At 36.6% G+C, this 26,781-nt stretch overlaps 1 protein-coding gene across 5 annotated transcripts in view; it reads left to right on the top strand.

The window, feature by feature from the left end:
* The window catches only part of LOC107843545 (small RNA degrading nuclease 3), a 28,578-nt gene that overhangs the window by 1,078 nt on the left and 719 nt on the right, over nucleotides 1–26,781 (top strand). The window contains exons 4-14 of one of the 5 annotated variants that reach the window (XM_047397203.1): nucleotides 19,351–19,530; nucleotides 19,623–19,712; nucleotides 20,376–20,444; nucleotides 20,804–20,935; nucleotides 21,980–22,096; nucleotides 22,170–22,239; nucleotides 22,464–22,561; nucleotides 22,927–23,061; nucleotides 23,146–23,238; nucleotides 25,396–25,500; nucleotides 25,633–26,349. In XM_047397203.1, the coding sequence (XP_047253159.1) occupies nucleotides 20,849–20,935; nucleotides 21,980–22,096; nucleotides 22,170–22,239; nucleotides 22,464–22,561; nucleotides 22,927–23,061; nucleotides 23,146–23,238; nucleotides 25,396–25,500; nucleotides 25,633–25,971 (1,044 nt within the window). In that variant the 5' untranslated portion in view covers nucleotides 19,351–19,530; nucleotides 19,623–19,712; nucleotides 20,376–20,444; nucleotides 20,804–20,848 and the 3' untranslated portion in view covers nucleotides 25,972–26,349. Of the gene's footprint in view, nucleotides 1–19,350; nucleotides 19,531–19,622; nucleotides 19,713–20,375; nucleotides 20,445–20,540; nucleotides 20,647–20,803; nucleotides 20,936–21,979; nucleotides 22,097–22,169; nucleotides 22,240–22,463; nucleotides 22,562–22,926; nucleotides 23,062–23,145; nucleotides 23,239–25,395; nucleotides 25,501–25,632; nucleotides 26,350–26,527; nucleotides 26,673–26,781 lie in introns of those variants that run through there. The other 4 variants (XR_007045395.1, XR_007045396.1, XR_007045394.1 and 1 more) reach the window with 4 other exon arrangements.

The following is a 26,781-nucleotide window of genomic DNA, read 5'->3' as shown; positions in this document are numbered from 1 at the left end:
ACTGTATATAAGTTGCACCAGATCTTCTCTATTATATTAATCATCAACCATGGTACCTTCCATTATCTATCAACTATGTTTCTAATGGTGAGACAGTTCATTTCAATAATGACTCCCACATAACCTTGAGTGGCAAAAAAATCAAAGCTTTCCTGATTGCTAAAGCTTCTGCTTTTATATTTGTAGTTTTCCGTAATCCTGTAGCTTTAACATATATCAGGTCTCTATTCTCATCTCTAATGTAAAAAGCTAGAGCTCCTATTCCTGGATTTTCCCTCCATGCCCCATCTGTATTACACTTTCTCTAGTTTTGGATTCAAACTCATTGTCCACCATGTATGGATAATCTGATGCAAATTCAAATCTTCAATATTAATTCTTGCAAAAATAGCAAACCGCTTCCATAGTTTTTCAGCTATGGGAGCAGTTAGAAAAAGATGCTCTATAGTTTGCTCATCCTTTACATCACAACACCAACATCAAGAGACAACATTCATTCTCATTCTTTTCAGGATGTCATCAGTGGAAATGTTTCTCCTCCAGACTCTTCATATAAGAAGTTAATCTTAAATGACAGTCTTTTAACCCATACTCCCATTTCTTTCCTTCCTACTCCTTAGAATCTTCCAAGCTGACTTTACTATGAAATTTTCTTAAGTATTTTCTGTCCACTAGGGGATATCATCAACCTGTCCTATAGAGGGGTATGTATTCCACCATCTCTTCTGACAATTTGCTCCTCAATTTTTGTTCATTACATGCTCCATTTACCACAAAATCCATAACTTCTAGTTCTTCCTCTTCCACCTTGCCACTTTCAACATAGTACAGGGCTCCTTGTCCAGTCCAGTTGTCAAATAAAAAACATGAATTTTCAATCTTCACTTGCCACTATATATTATATTCTACCTCCTCCCTTACTGCTATCAATTTCCTCCACACATGCGAGGTACTATAACCCTTTGCCATAATAGAGTGAAATTTTTTTAAAGTACTCATTCAACATAAACTCACTCCAAAGAGATGAAGTTGAAGTTCTAAATTTCCACCATAACTTGGCACATAAAGCTTTGGAAACTGGATGAAGTGATTTGAAACCAATACCCCCTTCCTCTTTGGGATGACACAAATTATCCCAAGAAATCCAATACTTATTTTTAGCTCTAGTAGTATTGCCTAGATAAACTGAGCAAATATTTTATGTAGATGATTAATGACGCTCACTGGTGGACTCCTAGCTGATAGAAGATAAATAGGCATTAATTGTAATACATTGACAATTAAAATATATCTTTCCCCAAAAAAAGAGAGCTTGTGTTGCTATAAAATCAATCTCTTCATCACCTTCTTGATTAATTCCTCAAAATATGCTCTCTTCTTTCCTTCATAGAAGACTGAACATCCCAAATATGTAAGAGGAAAAGTCCCTTTATTTATTTCAGTAATCCTCTTGACTATATTACATACTCCAGTTGGTGTCTTCTCATGTAAATAAAATAAACTCTTTTCTAAATTAATCATCTGATCTGACATTTTTTTCGTACTCTCTCAAAACTCTTATCATCTTCCTCATAAGTCCAGGATTTACTGAATAGAATAGAATGGTATCATCTGCATAAGATAGATGATTTATCTTTAGACTCCATTTAGGCATCCCAATTCCCATACCCTTTGAATAAAGCATCATTAAAAAGGTTATTCATACTTCTTAATAAAACCTCTGTGGTAATAATAAACAGGGTGATAGCTTGTTGGGTATTATGTAGTTTTGATAATTGACAACGTGATATGAAACATGTCAGTCAAGTTGGTTCACAGACACACTGTCTCATGTAGATGGACTAATAGCAAAATCATCGATGATTAAAGATAAGGGTGAAAAAATCACGGACCAGATGTCTGGTTAATTCTGATAAACTCAACGAAATAAACATGTGCTAATTTGAAAAGTTAGAGTTTGACTACAACACTGAGGAGGCAAGAGTTAGAATTGAAGAAGGAGTCTCACTTGAACTAGAACTCTAAGTAATGAGAGTTTTAATCAAAGAGGAAGTTTGAAATAAAAAATGACTCTTTGGAGAGCGATGCTTAAATAGAAGATGTATCATTCAGAGTGATTTACGCATTTACAAAGCAGAAAAGGGCAATTGACAGATTGACTTTACTAAGTGCTACTCAATCACTGAAGAAACACATTGAAGAACCTGGTCCTAGTTAGAATCTGGCTAAGAGTAGCGTTGATTGGTAGGAGTTGTTCGTTGTGTTGAACTATTGATGTAATATTAGTTTCAGTGTGTTATAAACTAAACTAGGAGCTAGTCTTTGAGTTGGGGAAAACTCAGAGACTTTGGAAACACATACCTTGGGGGGTGTATTTAGGAATTAAAGTTTATAATTCCTAGGTTACAAGTTGTAATCAGTTGTTGTTGAGGTTCATTATTGTTTAGTGAAGTTGGGGTTAAATCTTGTAGAGGTACAGGTCATGATTTTTTACACCTTTTGAGCTTGGTGTTTTCCACGTAAAAATGATTGTGTTCTCTACTTACTATCTTTACTACCTTCACTGAAACACATTAGGAAATCCATTCCATCCATAGGCAACTCTTACGTTAAAATCACTAACACAGTAGAGCATGTACTCTAACAAGTGGTATTAGAGCGAAGTTGTCTTAAAAAAGGTTAGCACCTAAGATAAAAATCACTATGATGAATTCCACACCACCTACTAGTCATAGTGAAGGTCAATTCACTCTTTGATGGTTCTTACTTTATTTGGTGGAAAGATAGGATGGAAACATATATTCAAAGTGAAGATTATGAATTATGGGAAAAAATTATTGATGGACCAACAATTCCCTTGAAGATAATGGATGGAGAGCAAGTGAAAAAAGTAAGAAGTGAATTCACCTTAGAAGATCTTGTTGCACTAAAAAAGAATGCAAAAGCCAAAAACATTCTTGTTTGTGTTCTTGGTCTAACCAAGTACAATAGAGTGTCTAATTGCAACACTGCTAAACAAATCTGGGATGTATTGGTGAATGCACATGAAGGCACTAGACAAGTGAGAAAATTCAAAATTAAATTACTTTTCACTGAATATGAGGCTTTTAAGATGAAGAAAAATGAGTCACTATAAGAAATGATAACTAGGTTGACTTCATTGGTAAACGAGTTGTCATTTTTAGGAAATGTTTTATCTACCGAGGAACAAATAGAGAAGGTCTTGTGAGTCCTACCAAAGTCTAAGTGGGATATCAAAGTTACAGCCATAAGAGAAGCTAAGGATCTCACTAGAATGTCGCTTGATGAGTTAGTTAATAATTTGAAGACCTATGATATGAACATGAAAAATCTAAAAAGAGCATCTAAAAGTGATGAACCTGAACTGGATGAAGAACACATAGCCTTCATTACAAAAAACTTCAAGACGTTTCTCAAGAAAAAAAGGATCTGACAAGAAATAAATAGGTAGCAATAAGCGGTCCAATGATAAAAATCAGGCTAGATGCTACAAATGTGACAAAACTGATCATTAGACTAAGAATTGTCCTCTCAAGGAGATTGAGTGGAAAAGGGAAAGAGCTGAAAAAGAACTAAAGAAGAAGGCAAAGAAAAAAAAAAGGTTATGCTATGGTAGCTACTTGGGGATCAGTTTCAGATGAATCATATGATGAAGAAGTTGATGAAACTGCTTTCATGGCCATTGAATATTCAGACATGGAAGAAGAAGATGAAATCTCTGAGGTAAGTATTCTTGATCTCAAAGAGAAGTTGCATTTATTTTCAAAAAGAAACTTATTTCTTTAATAGGTGCTTTAATTGATGATTTCCAAGAACTAACTTCTGATAGGGATGAAATCTTCAATTAAAACACCTATTAAAGAAATAAGTTTTCTTTTTAAAAATAAATGCAACTTCTCTTTGAGTTCAAGAATACTTACCTCAGAAGTTCCATCTTCTTTTTCCATGTCTGAATCTCCAATAGTCATGAGAGCAGTTTCATCAACTTTTTCATAATATGATTCATCTAAATATGATCCCCAAGTAGCTACCATAGTACAACCCTACCTTCAATCAGAACTCTCATTTTCTACATCAAGTGAGACTCCTTCTTCAATTCCAACTCTTGCCTCCTTAGTATTGTAGTCAAACTCTAACTCTTTAAATTAGCACATGTTTATTTCCTTGAGTTTATCAGAATTAACCATACATCTGGTACGTGATTCTTGCACCTTTGTCTTTAATCATCGATGATTTTGTTATTAGTTCAGCTACATGAGAGTGTGTGAACTAGCTTGACCGACATGCTTCATATCACATTGTCAATCATCAAAACTACATAGTACCCAAAAAATTCTCCCTTTTTGATGATGACAAACCTCGTCTTTGTGCATTCAAACATCTTTACCTGTAGGCATCGAAGTATGAAACTCTAGAATGAAACAAGTTAGTCAATGGGTTATAAATACTGCACAACCCTTATCTTTCCTCTTTTGGCATCATCGAAAAATTATTTCAATGCAATAATATACTAGCCAAAGAGATTAGTTATGCTATTTATGGCTACTGGGCTATCACCAAAATAATCAGATAAAGGCTTTAGCCAACTGTAATGTATTAAAAAGAGCAAGAACATAAGTTAATTAAACAAATATAACCATTCCATTAAATTGCCAAAGCATGTTCCACATTAAACCTAAGTTAGTACTTAACAAAGTAAAACAATTGAGCATTAATCAAAAAGGGATACGGTATAAAAGTGGGACATGTCTAAGGATGTGAAGAGTGGAGAACAAATGAGGAAGGTGGAATAGGTGATATAACCAGTGTCAATTGACAAATGACTAAAATATTTTTAGCCCTCTCTCGATCAAGGTCAAGCATCAAAGTCATGATCCTAGCCTGAAGGACCTCTTATTCCACTTCATGAATGTCTTGTGCCGCTTCTAGTTTAGAAGTTTTCTTAGCTAAAACATTTCTCAATTTTTTTTAAAAGAGTGTTAGCCCCCTTTATTGAAACTGGTAGAGCAACATGATTCATTTATTCAAGAACATCCTTTGTTGTTTGAAAAGTCAAACCTGAACTAGAACTGGGAAGTCTTAAAAAATCTGAGCCAATTACAAACCAAAAGAAAGAGCATGTCCCTTTTTTTTATTTTTTAGAAACATATGCTACATGTGATTGATGATCAAGCTTGGCAAATACATAGTGCAAAAATTGATATTTTGGTTGAGAGACGGGGTAGAGGTAGACCGAAGAAGTACTGGGGTGAGGTGATTAGGCGGGACATGGAACAGTTACAGCTCACCGAGGACATGACCCTAGATAGGAAGGGCTGGAAGATGCGAATTACGGCAGAGGATTAGGGCCAGTTCGGGTCGCTAGTGTAGGGAATTAATTGGTGGGGGTGTATTCCTGTTATGATTCTGTATTCAGTGTTTCGTGTTCCGTGTTCCATGTTTATTACGAATCTGTGTGCTTTCCTCTGCTTTATTATTCCTGCATTCCTGCTTTACTCTGTTTTATATTCCCTATGGGTGCCGTATCTATGTTATGTCATCTGCTGCTGTGCTGTACTATGTGTTTGTGTGATATCTCGTGACTTGAGCCGGGGGTCTTTCGGAAACAGCCTTTCTACTTCATCAGAGGTAGAGGTATGGACTGCGTACATCTTACCCCCCCCAGACCCCACTAAGTGGGAATACACTGGGTTTGTTGTTGTTGTTGTTGTTGGTTGAGAGAAAAGAAGAAATTTCTGGTGTAGAATTAACACATTTGTGCACAACTATTTAGAGAGAATTAAAGAAAGTTTGGTCAAATGATGGTTTGATGGGAGAGAAGGATGAGGATGCATGTCTTTGATAGAGTGAAAGGATGTAATTTTTTTGAGAGTAAATTTAGAGAGAGAATTATGCAAAAAAATTCATGTGCCGATTTGTCAGCTTTATAGGACAAGGGGAGGAAGAAGTATGAGAAATTGAACAGGTGTGCTCAACTGTTTCAACTTAGAAAGTCTATGCTTATGTCAGTGTAGAACATACCTGATAAGAAGAACTTTGTGGTCATAATTGCTTGCTTGTACCTATTTTTTTACACAATCTAATACAAAATTAGGTTAGAAGAGTAAAAAATCTGGAATTGGGACACACAACTAAATCTGCAAGACTTAATCGAATAACATTTTAGCTAATAAGATTAAAAAAATAGTTATTCTAGTCAATCATTGAGGGGAGTTAATGCAATTTTAATCATCCCCAAGTCTAACCTATTCCTTTTAAAATGGCCTCTACTTAGTGCATTTGGTGCTTCTCCAGTCAATTAAGTAACCCACATAGTCAACATCTTTATAGCCCACAAGAGTGAAAATTGCTTTCCTTTGGATACCAGTCTCAAGTCATTGATTCCCATGAGATATCTCAAGATTCTTTGAAAAACACCAATTTTTATGAACTACCAGCAGAATTATCAGCAGCTTGTGTTGGTGTTGTTGATGAATCAATTTATTGATTTGTTGTTTTCCCTGTCAATATGCCCCCAGTCTGTACAATAGTTGGACCAGGTGATACAATATGTTCTCGTGCATGCTCATCAGTTTCACTGTCATCCTCTTACTTTTTCTACAGGGGTAGGTTTACCTTGTAAAAAAATAGTTGGCCACCTTAGCCCCCCAAATTTGAGGGACTTTATTTTTTATAATAATATAAATAATTTTTTTTAAAAATTTAAATATTATTAATATAAAAAATAATTTTTTTTTATATATAAAAAAGAATTATTAGAAGAAGTTCATATATCAGGTGTTCTATGTCTCAAGAAAGATTAAATGCATTGATTACATTATTACTTAAAAAAGAATAATTAGAAAAAACCGATTATATAATTTCGAAAATAGAGTTCATTAAAAGAAAGTTATTTTTTCTTAAAATTTTAAGGCCTACCTTTGATTTTCGCCTTAGGCACGAATGTGCTTGAGCTGCCCCTGCTTGTTGGCAGGGGCGACTCTACCTTGTAAAGTAATAGGCGACCACCTTAAGCCCCAAATTTGAGGTGCCTCATTTTTTATAACAACAACAACAACAACAAACCCAGTGTATTCCCACCTAGTGGGGTCTGGGGGGTAAGATGTACGCAGTCCATACCTCTACCTCTAAAGAAGTAGAAAGACTTCATTTTTTATAACAATATAAATAATTTTTTTTTTAAAAATTTAATATTATTTATAGAAAAAATATTTTTTTATATAAAAGGAAAGAATTATTAGAAGAAGTTCATATATCTAGTGTACCATGTCTCAAGAAAGATTAACTACATTGATTATATTATTACTTAAAAAAGAATAACTAAAAAAAATCGATTATATAGTTTTGAAAATAGAGTTCATTAAAAAAAAGTGATTTTTTCGTAAAATTTTAACGCCTCCATTTGATTTTCACCTTAGGTCACGAATGTGCTTGCACCGCCCCTGCCTTTCTACTTCTTACATTAGTCCACAAAGATTCATGTGGACCAGGTCCAAGCACTTGGTCGTACTTGTATGATTCTTTATTTTGAAAGAAGATCTCCCTTGCTTCCTCCTTACACGAGCACTACAAATCTAGCCATCTTTAAAAGGCTTTTGTTTTAGCTCTTCCAATCTTTCCAACTCCAATAATGGTGCCTCTTTTTTCATCTCCAAAAGATACATCCCACTTTAAATGTGGTAAGTGAAGAAACTTTATTTGTCTTCTCCATGTACTAATATTGCTTACCTCCTTTTACGTTCACCTGCAAATAGATCAGGGGTTAATTTTAGGCACCCAAACAAGCTTGGGTCCTTTCTTGTGACCAAATGAATGAATTAAATTTCTTCTAGCCCACTTAGGCAACATGTTTGTGGACCTGTTTCTCTAACCAGTATTTACACTTTTTTCTATTAGCTTGAGAGAACTTGAAGCCAGTTCCCTTTTCTAGATTTATGCTACTAGCCCTACTCTTTGCAACAACTAGACACTCAGCAGCAGGATGTCCAAGATTTTCACAAATGTAAAGCAAATCCCTTGTAACATTTGTTTCTTTATAGAATCCTAAGCCGGCCTTTTCATTATGAATTCTTTCACACAATTTATTCATAATTCTAGATGAGTTAGTCCATCTATTTGCTCTTTCAAGATCTATTTTTAGCTTAGACACTTCATGAGTTAGTTTCCTCACTTTCTTTTTTTTCATAAAAATAATCATTTTTGTATTTGTTAAGATTTGACACAATTTTTTTTTTATCTTCACTCATAATATGTTTGCCTTTATCAGAAAGAGATAGTTTCAGAACTTCAGACTTGAGATTCAGATTTGATGAATCAAGTCTGCTAACCTGTTCCTTAAGAATGTAGTTTTTCTTTTCAACAGTGTTTTTACAAGCCTCCAGATCAATATAATCAAACTTTAGGCTTGCCAGACTATTGAAGATTGATAAGGGTTGTGCAGTGTCTATTAACTCATTGACTAACCTGTTTCATTCTAGTATTTCATACTTCAGTGCCACAGGTAAAGATGTTTGAATGCACAAAGACAAGAGGTTTGTCATCATCAAAAAGGGAGAATTTGTTGGGTACTATGTAGTTTTGATGATTGACAACATGATATGAAATATGTCAGTCAAGCTGGTTCACACATCATCTCATGTAGCTGAACTAATAGCAAAATCATCGATTATTAAAGATAAGGGTGCAAGAATTACGGACCAGATATGTGGTTAATTCTGATAAACTCAAGAAAATAAATATGTGCTAATTTGAAGGATTGGAGTTTGACTACAACACTAAGGAGGCAAGAGTTGGAATTGAAGAAAGAGTCTCACTTGAACTAGAACTCTAAGTAATGAGAGTTTTGATTGAAGGGGGAGTTTGAAATAAAGAATGACTCTTTTGAGAGCTGTGCTTAAATAGGAATGTATCATTCAGAGTGATTTACGCACTTACAAAGTAGAAAAGGGCAATTGATAGATTGATTTCACTAAGTGCTACTCAATCACTGAAGAAACACATTGAAGAACCTGGTCCTAGTATAGAATCTGGCTAAGAGTAGCGTTGATTGTTAGGAGTTGTTCATTGTGTTGAACTATTGATGTAATATTAGTTTCAGTGTGTTATAAACTGAACTAGGAGCTAGTCTTCGAGTTGGGAAAAACTCAGAGACTTTGGGAACACATACCTTAGGTGGTGTGTACTTAGGAATTAGAGTTTATAATTCCTAGGTTACAGAGTTGTAATCAGTTGTTGTTGAAGCTCATTGTTGTTTAGTGAAGTTGGGGTTAAATCCTGTAGAGGTACAGGTCGTAATTTTTTACACCCTGTGAGCCCGTAAAAACGATTGTGTTCTCTACTTACTATCTTTACTACTTTCACCGAAACACGATAGGTAACCCGTTCCATCCACAGACAACTCTTACGCTAATAGATTTTCTAGCGATTCAATATGCCTTTGGACAATTAGTTTATTATACGATACAATTTGTACTCAAGGCTTGACGATCCACTAAGACTTGTAGTAAGACAAAGCGTGCGTTCATCAATCAGAACTTCTAGCAATTCGTTAGGACTTTTGGCTAAGTCACCCACATACTTTTTCCCGTAAGTAATCTTAATAGGGTAAAAGTTTAAATTTTAAGGTAAAATATTATTCATTGTATTTGTATGTGAAGAAGAAGAAAGAAGAAATACACAACTTAAATTATACGTATAACCTATCATACAAGACTATGCGACAGTTTAACGATTTGAAATACGTAAACTTGAAAATACTATTATAAATGATTTAGGTGTGCAATGAGTAAATCACATTGAATTTATATGATAATTCAATATTTCCTTCTAAATAGTTTATGATTAGTTGAAAGCATAAAAACATATTAAACACAAAAACGTATGTACTCAAGTCTGTTTGGACGGACTTACAGGTTTTGATTTTATTTCGTCCTTTTGACATAAAAATAAAAAAGACCAGTTTTTTTTTTTTTAATCTTTACAAATACTATAAAAGTGTTTAAAAAGTATTTTACTGTAAATGACATTTAGGAGTCTCTTGGTGTGAGGTATAAGATATAATAGTTTCAGATGAAATACAAGATTATTTATTCTATTTTTGTTTGGAGGTATTAATTAGTCCATCATTTAAACCTTAGTGATGGGATAAGTTATCTTATATACATGATAGAATACTAATCTCAAAATAACTAACTTTGAAATCAGTTATTCATGAAATAGCTTGTTTCCAACCAAACAACCTCCGAAAATTAGCCAATTCAAACAGAACCTATCTTGTACTTAAAATAATACATGAACCATATTATGTGAAGATTCAGCAATAAAGGGGACTTATAACACCAAATGCATGTGGAAAAAAAAAATATTAGAGAGCAAGGTCCGGGTACACTCTATCTTACCTCTTGAGGACCCCACTTTGCGGGATTATACTGAGAATGTTGTTGTTTGGTAATATAGTGCCCTTTGAGCTGAGGGTTTACCCGACAGTGTCATTACCTTTGAAGTAGGAGTAAGGTCTGCATGCACTGTACCCTACCTCCCGAGGACCCCACTTTGTGGAATTACACTGGGAATGTTGTTATTTGGTAATATAATGATGACCTTTGAACCGAGTGTCTATCAAAAACGATCTATTTACCTTTAAGGCAGGAGTAAGGTCCGCATACACTATCCTACTTCCCGAGGATCTCACTTTGTGGGATTACACCGGGTATGTTGTCATTTGGTAATACAATGTCCTTTGAGCTGAGGGTCTGTTGAAAATAGTCGCTTTACCTTCGAGGTAGGGGTAAGGTCTACATACACTCTATCCTACCTCCCGAGGACCCCACTTTGTGGTATTACATTGGGTATGTTGTTATTTGGTAATATAGTGTCCTTTGAGTTGAGGGTCTATGGGAAACAGTTTCTTTACCTTTGAGGTAAGGGTAAGGTCAACATACACTCCACCCTACCTCCCGAGGACCCCACTTTATGGGATTATACTGAGTATATTATTGTTTGGTAATATAGTGTCCTTTAAGCTCTGTGTCTATCGGAAACAATCTCTTTACCTTTATGGTAGGGGCAAGATCCGTTTACACTTACCTCCCGAGGACCCCATTTTGTGAGATTGCACTGGGTATGTTGTTTTTTGGTAATACAGTGTCCTTTGAGCTGAGGGTCTATCAAAAACAGTCTCTTTACCTTTGAGGGAAGTGTAAGGTCTTCGTACACTCCACCCTACCTCTCGAAGACTCCAGTTTGTGGGATTACACTGGGAGTGTTGTTATTTGGTAATATAATGTCCTTTGAGGTAAGGGTCTATCGGAAATAATCTCTTTACATTCGAGGTAAGGGTGAGGTCTACAGACACTCTACCCTACCTTTCAAGGACCCTACTTTGTGCGATTACACTAGATATGTTGTTGTTTGGTAATATAGTGTCCTTTGAGTTGAATGTCTATTGGAAACAGTGTCTTAACCTTGAGGTAAGGGTAAGGTCTGCGTACAAACTACCTTACCTTCAAATGACCCCACTTTGTGCGATTACACTAGGTATGTTGTTGTTTGGTAATATAGTGTCCTTTGAGCTGAGGGTCTATTGGAAACATTCTTTTTACTTTTGAGGTAAGGGTAAGGTCTGCGTACACTCTACCCTACCTTCCAAGGAACCTAGTTTGTGCGATTATACTGGGTATGTTGTTGTTTGGTAATACAGTTTCCATTGAGCTAAAGGTCTATCGGAAACAGTCTTTTTACCTTCGAGGTAGGGGTAAGGTCTGCATATACTCTACCTTACTTTTTGAAGACCCCACTTTGTGGTATTACGCTGGGTATGTTGTTGTTTGGTAATACACTGGCAGTTTGTCCACTTTTTGGACTGTTAATATAGTGTTCTTTGAGTTGAGGGTCTATCAGATACAATCTTTTTACCTTTGAGGTAAGTGTAAGGTTTGCGTACACTCTATCCTACCTCGTGAGGACCCTACTTTGTGGAATTACACTGGATATATTGTTATTTAGTAATATAGTGTCCTTTGAGTTGAGGGTTTTTCGAAAATAGTCTCTTTACATTCAAGGTAAGGGTAAGGTCTACGCTACCCTACTTTCCAAGAACCCTACTTTGTGCGATTACATGGTAATATAGTGTCCTTTGAACTGAGAATCTATTGAAAACAGTCTCTTTATCTTTGAGGTAAGGGTGAGGTCTGCATACACTCTACCCTACCTCCCGAGGACCCCACTTTGTTGGATTAGACTACGTAAGTTGTTGTTTGGTAATATATTATTCTTTGAGCTGAGTATCTATCGGAAATAATCTTTTTACCTTTAAGGTAATGGTAAGGTCTGCGTACACTCTACCCTACCTCCCGAGGATCCCACTTTGTGGGATTACATTGTCTACGTTGTTGTTTGGTACTATAGTGTCCTTTGAGTTGGGGGTCTATTTGAAATAGTGTCTTTACCTTCGAGGTACGATTAAGGTCTGCATACACTCTACCCTACCTTCCAAGGACCCCACTTTGTGGGATTACACTAGGTATGTTGTTGTTTTGTAATATAGTGTCTTTTGAGCTGAAGGTTCATCGAAAACAATCTCTTTACCTTCGGAGTAGAGTAAGGTTTTCGTGCACTATACCCTACCTCCCGAGGACTCCACTTTGTGGGATTACACTGGGTATGTTGTTGTTTGGTAATAGTGTCGTTTGAGCTGAGGGTTTATCAGAAACAGTCTCTTTACCTTCGAACTAGGAGTAAGGTCTACATGTACTACACCCTACCTCCCGAGGACCCCACTTTGTAGGTTTACGCTAGGTATGTTATTGTTTGGTAATATAGTATCCTTTGAGCTAAGTGTCTATCAGAAGCAATCTCTTTACCTTTAAGGGAGGGATAAGGTCCGCGTATATCTACCCTACCTCCCAAGGACCCCATTGTGTGGGATTGCACTGGGTATGTTGTTGTTTGGTAATACTATGTCCTTTGAGCTGAGGGTCTATCAGATATAGTGTCTTTACTTTCGAGGTAAGGATAGGGTCAACATTTGCTCTACCTTACCTTTTGAGGACCCCACTTTGTGGGATTACATTGGGTATGTTGTTATTTGCTAATACACTGGCCATTTATCGCCCTTTTGGATTGGTAATATAGTGTCTATCAGAGACCGTCTCTTTACCTTTGAGGTAAGGGTAAGGTCTGCGTACACTCTATCGTACCTCACGAGGACTCCGCTATATGGGATTATATTGGGTATGTTGTTTGGTAATATAGCGTCCCTTGAGTTGAAGGTCTATTGAAATCAGTCTCTTTAGCTTTGAGGTAAGCATAAGGTCTGCGTACACTCTAACCTTTCCTCCAAGGACCCCACTTTGTGCGATTACACTAGGTTTGTTGTTGTTTGGTAATATAGTGTCTTTTGAGCTGAGGGTCTATGGGAAACAGTCTCTTTACCTTTGTGGTAAGGGTAAGGTCTGTGTGTACTCTACCCCTACCTCCTGAGGACCCCACTTTGTGCGATTACATTAGATATATTGTTGTTTGATAATATGATAATATAGTGTCCTTTGAGTTGTAGGTCTATTGGAAACAGTGTCTTTACCTTCGAGGTAAGGGTAAGGTCTGCATACAAACTACCCTACTTTCCAATACCACCTTTTGTGCGATTACACTGGGTATGTCGTTGTTTGGTAACATAGTGTTCTTTGAGCTGAGGGTCTATTGGAAATAGTCTTGTTACCTTCGAGGTAAGGGTAGGTCCGCGTACACTCTACCCTACCTTCCAAGGACTCCACTTTGTGTGATTATACTAGGTATGTTGTTGTTTGGTTATACAATGTCCTTTGAGCTGAGGGTCTATCGGAAACAGTCTCTTTACCTTGGAGGTATGGATAAGGTCTGCATATACGTTACCTACCTCCCGATGACCTTACTTTGTGGGATTACACTGGGCATGCTGTTGTTTGGTAATACACTGGCAATTTGTCCTCTTTTTGGAATGGTAATATAGTGTTCTTTGAGCTGAGGGTCTATATCGTAAACTGTCTCTTTACCTTCGAGGTAATGGTAAGGTCTGCGTACACTCTATCCTACCTCGCGAGGACCCCACTTTATGGTATTATACTAGGTATGTTGTTGTTTGGTAATATAGTGTCTGTTGAGCTGATGGTCTGTCGAAATCAGTCTCTTTACCTTTGAGGTACGCGTAAGGTTTTCGTACATTATACGCTACCTTCCAAGAACTCCACTTTGTGGGATTACACTGGGTAAGTTGTTATTTGGTAATATAGTGTTCTTTGAGCCGAGGGTCTTATCGGAAACAGTTTCTTTACCTTCAAGTTAAGGGTAAGGCGTGCGTACACTCTACCATACTTTCTAAGGACCCCACTTTGTGCGATTACATGGTAATATAGTGTCCTTTGAGCTGAGGGTCTATTGAAAACAACGTGCGTACACTCTACCCTACCTCTCGAGGACCCCACTTTGTGGAATTACACTATATAAGTTGTTGCTTGGTAATATAGTATCCTTTGAGTTGAGTGTCTATCTGAAACTATTTGTTTACCTTTAAGGTAGGGGTAAGGTTTGCGTGCACTCTACCCTACCTTTCGAGGACCCCACTTTGTAGGATTACACTGGCTACGTTGTTGTTTGGTAATATAGTGTCCTTTGAATTGAGGGTCTATCGAAAATATGGTGTTTACCTTCGAGGTAAGAGTAAGGTTTGCGTACACTTTGCCCTACCTTCCAAGGACCCCATTTTGTGTGATTACGCTGAGTATGTTGTTGTTTGGTAATATAGTGTTCTTTGAGCTAAAGGTCTTTTGGAAACAATCTCTTTACCTTCGAGGTAAGGGTAAGGTCTGCATACACTCTACCCTACCTTCCAAGGACCCCACTTTGGGCGATTACATTCGGTATGTTGTTGTTTTGTTATATAGTTTCCTTTGAGCTTAGGGTCTATTGAAAGCAATCTCTTTACCTTCTAGGTAAGGGTAAAGTCAACATACACTCTACCCTACCTTCCAAGGACCCCACTTTGTTCGATTACACTTGCTATGTTGTTGTTTGGTAAAATAGTGTCCTTTGAGCTAAGGGACTATTAGAAACAGTCTCTTTACCTTCGAGGGAAGGGTATGGTCTCCGTACACTCTACCCTTCCTTCCGAGGACCCCACTTCGTGGGACTACTGTATGTATGTCTTTGTTTGGTAATATAGTGTCCTTTTAGCTGAGTGTCTATTGGAAACAACCTCTTTACCTTTAAGGTCAGGGTAAAGTCTGCGTACACTCTACCTTACATCTCGAGGACCCCATTTTGTGAGATTTCACTGGTATGTTGTTGTTTTGTAATACAGTGTCCTTTGAGCTGGGCGCCTATCAAAAATAGTTTCTTTACCTTCGAGGTAGGGGTAAGGTCTATATACACTCTGCCCTACCTCCCGAGGACCCCATTTTGTGGGATTACACTGAGTATGTTGTTGTTTGGTAATACACTGGCAATTTGTGCCCTTTTGGATCAGTAATATAGTGCCTTTGAGTTGAGGGTCTATCGGAGACAAACTCTTTACCTTCGAAGTAATGGTAAGATTTGCGTACACTCGACCCTACCTCGCGAGGATCTTACTTTGTGGGATTACACTTGGTATGTTGTTTGGTAATATAATGTCCTTTGAGCTGAGGGTCTATTCAAAATAGTCTCTTTACTTTCTAGGTAAGGGTAAGGTTTGTGTACACTTTAGCCTACCTCCCGAGGACCCCACTTTGTGTGATTTCATTAGGTATGTTGTTATGTAATATAGTGTCCTTTGAGCTGAGAATATATCGAAAACAATCTTCAAGGTAAGGGTACGGTTTGCATACACTCTACCCTACCTTCTGAGGACCCTACTTCGTGGGATTACACTGGCCATGTTCCTGTTTGGTAATATAGTATCCTTTGAGTTGAGTGTCTATCGAAAACGATCTCTTTACCTTCGTCGTAGGGATAGGGTCTGCGTACACTCTACCTTACCTCTCAGGGACCCCACTTTATGGGATTACATTTGGTATGTTGTTGTTTGGTAATAGAGTGTCCTTTGAGCCGAGGATTTATCGAAAATAATCTCTTTACCTTCGAGGTAAGGGTAAGGTCTACATACACTCTACCCTACCTCCCGAGGACCCCACTTTGTTGGATTACACTTGGTATATTATTGTTTGGTAATATAGTGTCCTTTGAGCTGAGTGTCTATCAGGAACAATCTCTTTACCTTTAAGATAGGGGTAAGGTCTGCATACACTCTACCCTGCCTTTAGAGGGTCCAAGTTTATGGGATTACACTGGCTATATTGTTGTTTGGTAATGCAATGGTCTTTGAGCTGGGGGTCTATCGAAAATAGTCTCTTTACCTTCGAGGTAGGGGTAAGGTCTACATACATTCTACCCTACCTCCTAAGGACCCCACTTTGTGGGATTACACTGGTATGTTGTTGTTTGGTAATGCATTGACAATTTCCCCCCCTTTTTGATGGGTAATATAGTGTCTATTGAGTCGAGGGTCTATCGGAGACAGTCTCTTTACCTTCGAGGTAGTGTTGTGAAAAGCGCTGAAGCGCTCGCTTTAAGTGAGAAGCGAAGCGAAGCGACAGTGGGTCGCTTTTTACACTTGAAGCGTTGGGGCGAGAAAAAAGCTGACGCTTTAGGTCCAGAAGCGATGAAGCAAAAAATACGCAGAAAAGCTCGCTTAAGTGGATATTTAATTTTTTTTTGGTGTTTTATTGCTTTATTTAATTTATTTTAGTTAAAACTCTTAAGTGACTATACGACTGCATTGCTGCGACTTTTCTGGAACAACAGCTGAAGATATGCGACTTCTTCTTCTCTATTTCTCCTCCTCTTCTTCTTCTCTATTTCTCTTTTTCTCCTCCTGTTAGGGTTTTCTAGTTTTTTTCCTTCTTCTCTATTACTGTTTTTCATCTCTGTTTTTTTTCTCTTCTCCTTCTCTGTTTTCCAGTTCTGTTTTACTTTTTTTTGCTGTAGGTAATCTGATTTCCAACTTTGTTTTTTTCTTTTTACTTTTTTTTGGGTTGTATGTAATCTGACTTCCAGCTTTGTTTTTCTTCTTTTTACTTTTTTTTTGGTTATATGTAATCTAAATTCTGTTTATTTATCAGTATATATTTTTAGTATTTTAGTAGTTTGGTTGAATACTCGTTATGACTATCTATTCTCTTTTTAATTTGAGTATGGAAAGATTATGTTATTTATTGAGTTGTTGGTTATTTATTTATGTATGTTTAATATTTTTAAATTTTGTACTAAATAATGCTTTAATGGAAAAAAGCGTGCGCTTCGCTTCACGCTTCTCGCTTCTGTGAAGCGAGCCCTCGTCGCTTTTTTTCGGCTCTCGCTTTTCAAAACACTGCTTCAAGGTAAGGGTAAGGTATGTGTACACTCTACCCTACCTCATGAGGATCCCACTTGTGGGATTACACTGTATGTTGTTGTTTGGTAATATATTATCCTTTGATTTGAGTATCTATGGAAACAATCTCTTTACTTTTGAGGTAATGGTAAGGTTTGCGTACACTCTACCTTACCTCCCGAGGACCCCACTTTGTTTGATTACACGGAATATGTTGTTGTTCGGTAATACTATGTCCTTTGAACTGAGGATCTAGTGGAAACAATATTTATACCTTCTAGGCAGGCATAATGTTTACATACACTCTACCCTATCTCCCGAGGACCCCACTTTGTGGAATTACACTGGGTATGTTGTTTTTTGGTAATACATTGGCTATTTTTTAATTTTCGATTGGTAATGTAGTGTCATTGAGTCAAGGGTCTATTGGAAATAGACTCTTTACTTCTAAGATAGGGTTAAGATTTACATACATTCTAACCTACCGAGACCCCATTTTGTGGGATTACACTGGGGATGTTGTTGTTTGGTAATAAAGTGGCAATTTGTTTTGGTTGGTAATACATGTCTTTGGGCCGAGGGTCTATAGAAATAGCCTCTCTACTTCCAAGGTAGGGGTAAAGTTTGCATACACCCTATCCTACCCAGGCCCTACTTTGTGAGATTACACTGGGTATATTGTTGTTTAGTATTCCCTCCATTTTTACTTGTAACTTTACGCTTCTCGTGAGTCAAACTTCATGAACTTTGACCAACATTTTGAGATATATTTTTTCATCATATTAATATAAGAAGGATTGCAACTTATAGCATTTTTCGTATAGTTTCCGAACATCCAAATTTAAAATTTAAAATATTAAATTAATCTATTTCAATTTGGTGTCGAAGTTTAATCAAGTTGACTTTCATAAAGCACAATGTGACAAGTAAAAATGAACGGAGGGAGTAATACAGTGGCAGTTTCTTTTGATTGGTAATACATTGTTCTTGAGCCGAGGGTCTATTGAAATAGCCTCTTTACCTCCAAGGTAGGGGTAAGGTCTGTGTAAACTCTACCCTTCTCAGGACCTCACTTTGTGGAATTGCATTGGTTATGTTGTTGTTTGGTAATTAAGTGGGATTTTTTTTCTTTTAGTTATATGGTAGATTGTCAGTATGCCGACTTTTGTATAGGAGTTAGATACCAAGAACTTGTTAAATGGTTTGTTTACTCTATGAATGAAAGAACAAGGAGAGCCTTGGTGTAACAGTTAAGTTGTTGCCATGTGATTGGGAGGTCATGGGTTCGAGTCATGAAAACAGTCTCTTGCAGAAATGCTGGGTAAGGCTGCGTACAGTAGACCCTTATGGTCCGGCCATTCCCCAGTTCCCTCGCATAGCGGGAGCTTAGTGCACCAGGCTGCCCTTTTTCACTTCTAGGAAAGAAGCCATAATCTGTAAAATTGAGTAATTATTATAAGACTTCTGCCCTCCATATTTTCGAGCTGGTTTTGCATTTCTTATTTTTGCAGGAATTATATAGTAATTAGACTCTCCAAGTGTGCAAACTGAAGATACATGTGTAGTAGATTGTACTCCTCCAGTTCCAATATAGTTGTCACTTTTTGTTTCTCGAGACTCGAGAGTCAATTTGACTTGCTTTTAAACCTAAATTAGATTAGATTAATTTGATATTTTAAATGTAAAATTTTGTTTTTTCAAAATACAGAAAGTTCTATAAACTGCAATTTTTCTCATATCAATATGATAAAAAGATATAGCTTAAAATGTTGGTCAAGGTTCAGATCGTTTCACTCTCAAAAAGGGAACTGTGACAAGTATTTTTGAACAGAGGCAGTAGTAATTAGGGTCTCCAAGTGTGCAAATTCAAGATGCATGCTAGTATTGTAACACTTTGCTTCAGATGAAATGATAGTATGCTTTATCATTTTGAATGTTAATAAAAGGTTCTTGCTGAGCTCGTCAAGTTGGCTCAAAAGCGGGGGCTGAAAGGAAGCAAAGGAAGGTGGAAAGATTTTTTGAGATCCTACGACAAGAAGTTTGGGGTTAGCTTGAGTGACCCATCCAAGAGGTCTATTGATGTGTTGCTGGCATTTTTAAAGACTTTTAGCCAAAATGACTTAAAGGTGGTTATAGATCGACTTCTGGATTTTGTTTGTTTAATTAGCGTAAAATGATTTTGTTAATGTGAATACTAGAATGTTACTTTCTTGTGCAGTATACTTATAAGGTGTTTCAATGTCATTCCAACCAAGATGCTGTCGAACAGCTCCAGAAAAGTTTCCCAGACAGTGAATCGGCTGAGCAGGTGAACAATATGTTTTGGCTTTTGCACAACTACAACATTAGGGAAGTTTACCTTTTAGATACTTGGGAAATCTACTTAAGTTGGTCGAAAGTAGCTAATTCATTTCTAGTTAACCATTATCATATAACTTTTTTTGTTAGAATTTAACTGGAGTCTCTAGTTATAACTCGTTAAAAATATCGTTAATCTCACTTTCTGGTAGAGTTTTGAAATTAAATTTCAAATACAGATCTCTAACTGTTTGATTTAGTAGTTGAGATTTGGATCAACCTAGAGATCCCAGTTACAATACCAGCTACAAAAACTGCTGTAAAGCCATTTGTTCTAGCCTTGGTGGATAGGATTACCATATCAACTTGTACTTATGGGTAGGACGTGATGCTAGGTGGATTATAGACGAATGTGCAAACTAGCCCAAACACCACTGCTGTCCAAATGAAATACAATAAAATAAACAAATGAAAGTGATATTCAGATAAATTGTATAGCAAAAAAGTCACATTCTTTCCTATTCAAAAAAAAAAAAGAAGTCATAATCTTTCCTATTTAGATCCTCGACCACTCTTTTTCCAAGAGGCTAGTTGGTATTTGCTTGTGAAGCTGTATGATCACTGTACCTCACCACTTGGGTATACTTAATAAATTTACTCTCTGGCTGCGCAGGGACTGGTTTATTTAACTCTTGAGCACCCTGAATATCCGAGAGATTACTCATTTCCATCACACGAGGAGGTTCGTTACTACCTTTTGTTTTCTTTTGTCGTCTACTTTGGAAGTTCAATTTCTAGAAAAAGTCCTAAATGAAGTATTTTCTCTGACATTTTATAGGAGGTATACTGTTCCAAGTTCAGCTTATTTGTTTTGAAACAAAGTAGTTTGTTTTGAGATTTTTTTCATGATCTCCTCTATACTTGCTCATCTTGATCCTCTGCAGGTAACTTTAGGTGCATTTTAGTTTAGCTTGTTTACTGAACTGGTGATAGTCCTTGCTTGGATTAATTCTGTGGCACTTGAATCTCTGCGTTGTATAATTGCCTGTTCTATTGTAAAACTAAACTTCTCTTACAACTTACGTACATCCATGGGAACAGGGTTGGTTAGTCACCAGAAGGAGTTATTTCGATCAATCAAAGGCCATGGTTGCAATTGATTGTGAAATGGTCCTTTGCCAAGATGGTACTGAAGCTTTAGTCAGAATCTGTGCTGTGGACCGTAATTTAGAGGTACTTTTGGGACTTATACCTTTCTGTGATACAACGACAACAATAATAATAACAGTAACAGTAACAACAACAATAATAATTTAAATGGGATGAAATAAATTTTCCAAAAGAATGGATCCTTGTGGATGTAGCTCCTCCTCAAAGTATTCTCGATAGTGAGATCTCAGAGGTAGAACAAACCGCTGATGGTACTGTAAGAATCAGATTTTCTGATTCCCTACCTCTAATAAATAGAGCTAGTGATTTGCATATCACAACTTCATCGAGGTTAACAAGATCAACATCCTCTTACATATCCCCTGTTGATTATATTGTTAATTCTCCATCTAGAGCTTATACTTCTCAAATTAGAGAAAGCTCTAGGATGAATAATATCAGAATCGATAGCGATAATATTGCTAATGCAGTTTCTGATTTGGATCCAACTGAATCCGAAATGGATTTTCCCACAGGTTTAAAATGAATCAAAATAAAGTTGATTTTAGCCCGGGATCCCTGGCCTTAAGCTGACCAGTAAAGCCTACAGTAATCATTTCTGCAATACCTTTATCAGTGTTTCCAGGTTTAGCTTTACATATTGTGCAGTACATTAACATTCTATGCACCATTGTAGAAATCTGTCTATCAGTTAGACCATCTACATTCCATTCATTGATTTCATCACCTCTAAAACTGTTAGGGACATATAATCCCTGTTCTTCAAACAGAACATCTTGAGGAGTAGGCCTTTGGTAATAGAACATTTTCTGGGCCGGTTTCCTCGCAAAATTTTTCTGAGAGCTTGTTTATCTCAGTTGGACTATTTTTGTCCTTTGCAATTCCTTCATCATGGATAGGATTAATTTTCAATCCACTGAATTTTTCTTCTAACAATTTTTCTATATTGTCTAAGTCACTACTTAGCTTAAAATAATAATAATAATAAAATAAAAAAATAATAATAATAATAAATGGCAGAATGAGCCACCTGCCTTTTTATCTCTGATGTAGTTCAACTCTCTTTTTCATGTCACCATTAGTTGTTTTGAGGTTCTGAAATTGCAGGTTAAACTCAATGAATTTGTGAATCGCAGCAAACCAATTGCAGATTACCGAACTGAAATTACTGGAATAACTGCTGGAGATTTAGATGGAGTTTCTTGTTCATTGGCTGATGTACAGGTATAAGTTGTTCAATTTAGGTTGTCCTGTAGCCATTTACAATTCGTCTGAACGTTTGTGTATTATGATCCAGACGTCCATGAAGAAGCTATTATCACATGGAACCATTTTGATTGGCCATAGTTTACACAATGATCTTCGTGGTAAGTTACATCTTGACTCATAAGTGTTGGGTCCTTTTTATATTAACATTCAAAATCTTTGGTGCTCATCTACTGGTAACTGGAGATGACCTGATTTTATGATCACAAGTCTCTTTTTTAATGCCGTAGGTTTTTATGTTATTTCTACTCCCTTTTCTATTTTCTTTCCCTGTCCTTTAGAGAAATATATCATGCTTTTTTCTCTGTTATGTCACTCTTAACAGCTTTGAAGATAGATCATGCAAGAGTGATCGACACATCATATGCCTTCAAATATCAGGATGAGCCTTATTATAAACCTTCTGTGAGTAACTTGTGTAAGGTAGGCATTTTTTAAAATGTTTTGGTACATCTTTCATGCTAAATATGTCCACTCTGTTAGTAGGTTGGTCATACCAACCCTCAGTTTGGATTCCATTTGTATTTGGGAATTCGTGAGTGACATTTATTCAAATGCTTGTATCTGAACACTCTAACGAGTTCCTTTCTTTTTGTCTTTACCAAAAAAGAACTTTCTTTTTGTGTTAGTAAAATAGCTGTCCTGCCTATATTAGCAAATACTTTTCTTGGTTTTTCTTGCTGTTATTCTTTGTCCAACTATTGTTCTTTTTACAAGTATTTAACAATTTATCACAAGCTCTGCTTGATTGATGCTATTGTTGCTTATTTACCATATTTTCCAAATAGTCTGTGTTAAGGTTTAAACTTCGAAAGATGGGCTCTCCACATATTTGTCTAGATGATGCAAGTGCCGCAATGAAACTTGTTCTTGCCAAGGTTGAAAATGGAGTTGATAATATCATACCATTGGTTCATGAAGAGGTAATGTCTAAAGCCTTTTATTATATTTCATTTCCTTCCTTGTTTCCTGGTTGATTAGATGGTCATGTACTCTTTTGAGTTTAGGTGGCAGCGCTACTTGTCCACAGAATACCAGTGGCTGTTCATAGCCAAGAGTTGCACAAAGTTATTCCTGGAGAATTCACTGTGGCAGTTAAGGTTAGGAGAATCTCTTATATCGATGTTAAATGACATCTTTATGCAGTCTGAACTAGTTAATAAAAACATATGAATGCATTAATTTGGTTGTTTTTGTAATGGTCTATGCGCTTTAGTTACATGGGTGCTTCAATTGCCTTAATGTATCCATGTCAAACTGGTGCGACATGGGCATGCGTGCTTTGTGCTAATTCTTCAAGATACATCAACATTTGCAAGAAACTATTGATGCCTCTGTCAATTGTTCACAATTATCCACACCTAATATGTGCTTGTAAACAAGTCTATCCATGTGACATGGGTCATTACCAGCTTTTATTAAAAAGCAAAGCAACAGCTTGATGCAAGTCAACGGCAGTATTGTTAATCAATGGCAGTATTGTTAAAGGCAAAAATGTGGGAACACACTACTGGTAGTTGAGACTGGAAATGCTAAGAGCAATGGAAGCACGGGCTTGAACGAAGAAAGAGGCAAGTAGAGAAAATTTGTGTGCGCACACAAAAAAATTATATTAAATGGATCAAAATATTTATGAAAACTGCAAATAAATCGAATATTATGAAGTAAGAATCATGTCAATCAATCCCAAAAAACTAGTTCACATATTTATAGCCAAAGATGTTCAAGTTGTAAGTAGATTGATGACTAATTTCCATATATAATGCTTTTATTTACTAGCATATTTATGCATAATCGGTTCTCTTATAATTAGTATATTGCTTTACCAACTATATTTATTACTTTAGTGCTGCTTTCTTAGAGACTGAGCCAGTTTACATTAGGATACACGTTTTAACTTTTAATGCTCCACTAAACTGCTGCCTACGCAACACATGAAGCACCCAGTCTGTACTTGCACCTTGTTTCTGGTTAAGCTGCGTCTCAAGTGGGTCTTTAGCAATATTGAGCAAGAAGGTATCACTTCTCATGGTAAAATGATGCTACTTTGAGAAGTTGTAAATTAGGTGCAAAGCAACCCAACTTAAAAGATTGGGAAAAAGAGAAAAAGGACAGAAAGATGGGATGTTGTGACTCTTCAGTGTTTCATTCTTTTCTGACGTCATTTTCTTTTCTCGTACTGCTATTTTTTGTTTTCTACTGCTGAGATTTGTTTCTTTTAGCTCCCTTTTCCTTTTTGGTCCTGAATGTTCGGGTGCGCAAGTCCCATACTTCTGCTCCTAAAATTCTCTTCTGTTATCTTTTACTAGATTTTTCTATCAGTGATCTTCTCCACTTATTTTTCTTGCATTCTACTATTTTGTTTTCTCTTCTCCAGTTCATATTTATAGGCTCTCTGTTACTGGTGCCTGAGGATCTAACTTGTGTCGACCGTGCATTAAATGAATTCGGAAAGAAACTTCCACTAATTAATTGTTTAAACTTTAACATAACAAATCATGAGCAATTAAGTTGATTTGACTTGCTCAATCATGACTTTTTAGGCAAGTTTAACTTCTCTTTTATTGTTTTGACCTATACACCCTCTCATACTCCCTTTTAACTCTAACATGAAGTTAGATCTTTCCGAAGAGGTGTCAGCCAGATTGGTTTAAATTTTCAAAACCAAAACACAGTCGTTTTTCTTTTTCCTTGAGCAAATCTTTTGTATCTGAAAAAACAATAGCAATTCTGAAAGAGTTTGGCCATGCATACTGATTTCTTGATACCATTCTATTAGAATCTATGTGGCTACTCAACTTTCTTTTTAACTGTTTCTTTCAAAACCAAACCCAAAAAGACATTTTCATTTTGCTATTAACCAAAACCAAACTTGTTGGTCAATCGAAATGCTAGAAAGAATGTGCAGTTGAAATTAGTTCGTTACACGCTCTTTCCAAATTTCGATCCTAGATAAGCTACTTCTTTGTGAAGTCAGCATTACAGGTTCTATTTCTTGAACATACCTTCCCCCACCCCAAAACGAGTTGGGGAACAAAAGGGAAAGAAGCTTCGGACATCATAGTTTAGAGAAATTCGAAGTTTCCTCACATTTTTATGTGCTTTTGTATGTAAGGGTGACTTGTTTCTTTAGAAATAATCATAGTTATCAAGATATTTGCATGCGAATGCTTTTTAACAATCAGTACAGTTCATCGCTTTCTAGTTTGAACTTCGCTTGATGGTACTTAATTTGTCCATTTATGATCTGCTGGCAGGCTAATAGAAAAGGGCAAGCAGACAAGTATACTGCCTATGTCAATTTCAAAAATCAGCATGAGGCAAATGAGGCATTTGATAAGCTTGAAGGCAACCAAGAGAAGGTTGGTATACTTCCTGGATTTCTTTGTACAATACGGTTTTCACTCTTATCAGAGAAACCAAATGTGTACCAGAGAGGCATGTGCTCTAATTTAACTGGCATGTCATAACTTTTGTATATCTGTCTTTGTTAGGATACTTGGGGACGACCACAGAAGCTCGTTTCATTTCATCTTGATTCCGGTATATCAGGGTCTTTGTGTGTTCGTAAGATGGTTGACAATACTTATTCTAAAGAAGTTACCCCAATGAAGAGGTCCTTTGAAGAAGATAAAGAGACCGTGGAGGAGTCAAAGAAACCGAGGACAGATTACCAATGTACAGAGATCAAGGAGTTCAGTGCAGGTTGTAATCAGTGTGAAACGCATTCGAAGGAGATTGAGAGACTAAAGAAAGAACTAAGCCACAGAGACGAAGAAATCTCCAGCTTGAACAGACTCATTGTTAACCTTGTGAGAAAACATGCATTATAACTCTTTCGATAGATTTATGGGCAACACCCCCTATTGGAAAACAGACGGGAGTACCATTTCGACACCAAAGGCCTATGCTTTACCTTCATGAAGGTCAAAGATCAGCTTTGTTTAATAGCTTTTGTTTACGCTGTTTCGTTTAGACTGCAGCAAAGAAAAGGGTAAGTTGAAAGAAGAATTTCCCTCATTGTTAATAGGGTAACCGCAATTGCAGCATTGTTAATATAACAGCAAATTACATTAGTTTAATTACCCGCATGGTCCCCCGGACAGATGTTTAATTTCGCTGATCTCTTAAGAGTATTGGACTATTGGTTTAGGGCATGGACATATTACTATTAGATGCAGAAAGACTACTCCCTCCCAACCTTTTTATTTTGACCCGTCTTGACTTAGCACTTTTTTTATAAAAAGTATTTATAGTAGAAATTATGCTTTAAAAGTTTAGGATCTGTTTGGTCATATGATATGAAATCAAACTGATATGAAGTTGATGTTATGCAGTTGGATTTTGTTAAGTTGTATTTATATTTTCAAAATGAATTAATTGTAACAGTAAAGCGGGAAAAAGGTAGTCCAGATGCCGGTCCACTCGGTCAGTTCATATCCCGTGTGGTCTGTTTCTGACCGGTCTGCTTCAGCGTTGAAAGGTTATTTGGTTAGAAAAGATACAAAGAGAATCATGTCAATAGAAGAGAGAGGTAGGTGAAATTGAGAGAAAGCTATTAAGCAGAAAAACAGCGTAACTGTTTCTTAGAATCTGTGATCAATGTAATTTTTCTGTTCCTGGTGGGAGGAGGCAAGTATACC

The sequence above is a fragment of the Capsicum annuum genome, chromosome 10, assembly GCF_002878395.1.
Source record: "Capsicum annuum cultivar UCD-10X-F1 chromosome 10, UCD10Xv1.1, whole genome shotgun sequence".
Taxonomy (NCBI): Eukaryota; Viridiplantae; Streptophyta; class Magnoliopsida; order Solanales; family Solanaceae; genus Capsicum; species Capsicum annuum.
Note: the sequence above shows the minus strand (reverse complement) of the source record. Positions and strands in the feature narration are given on the sequence as shown.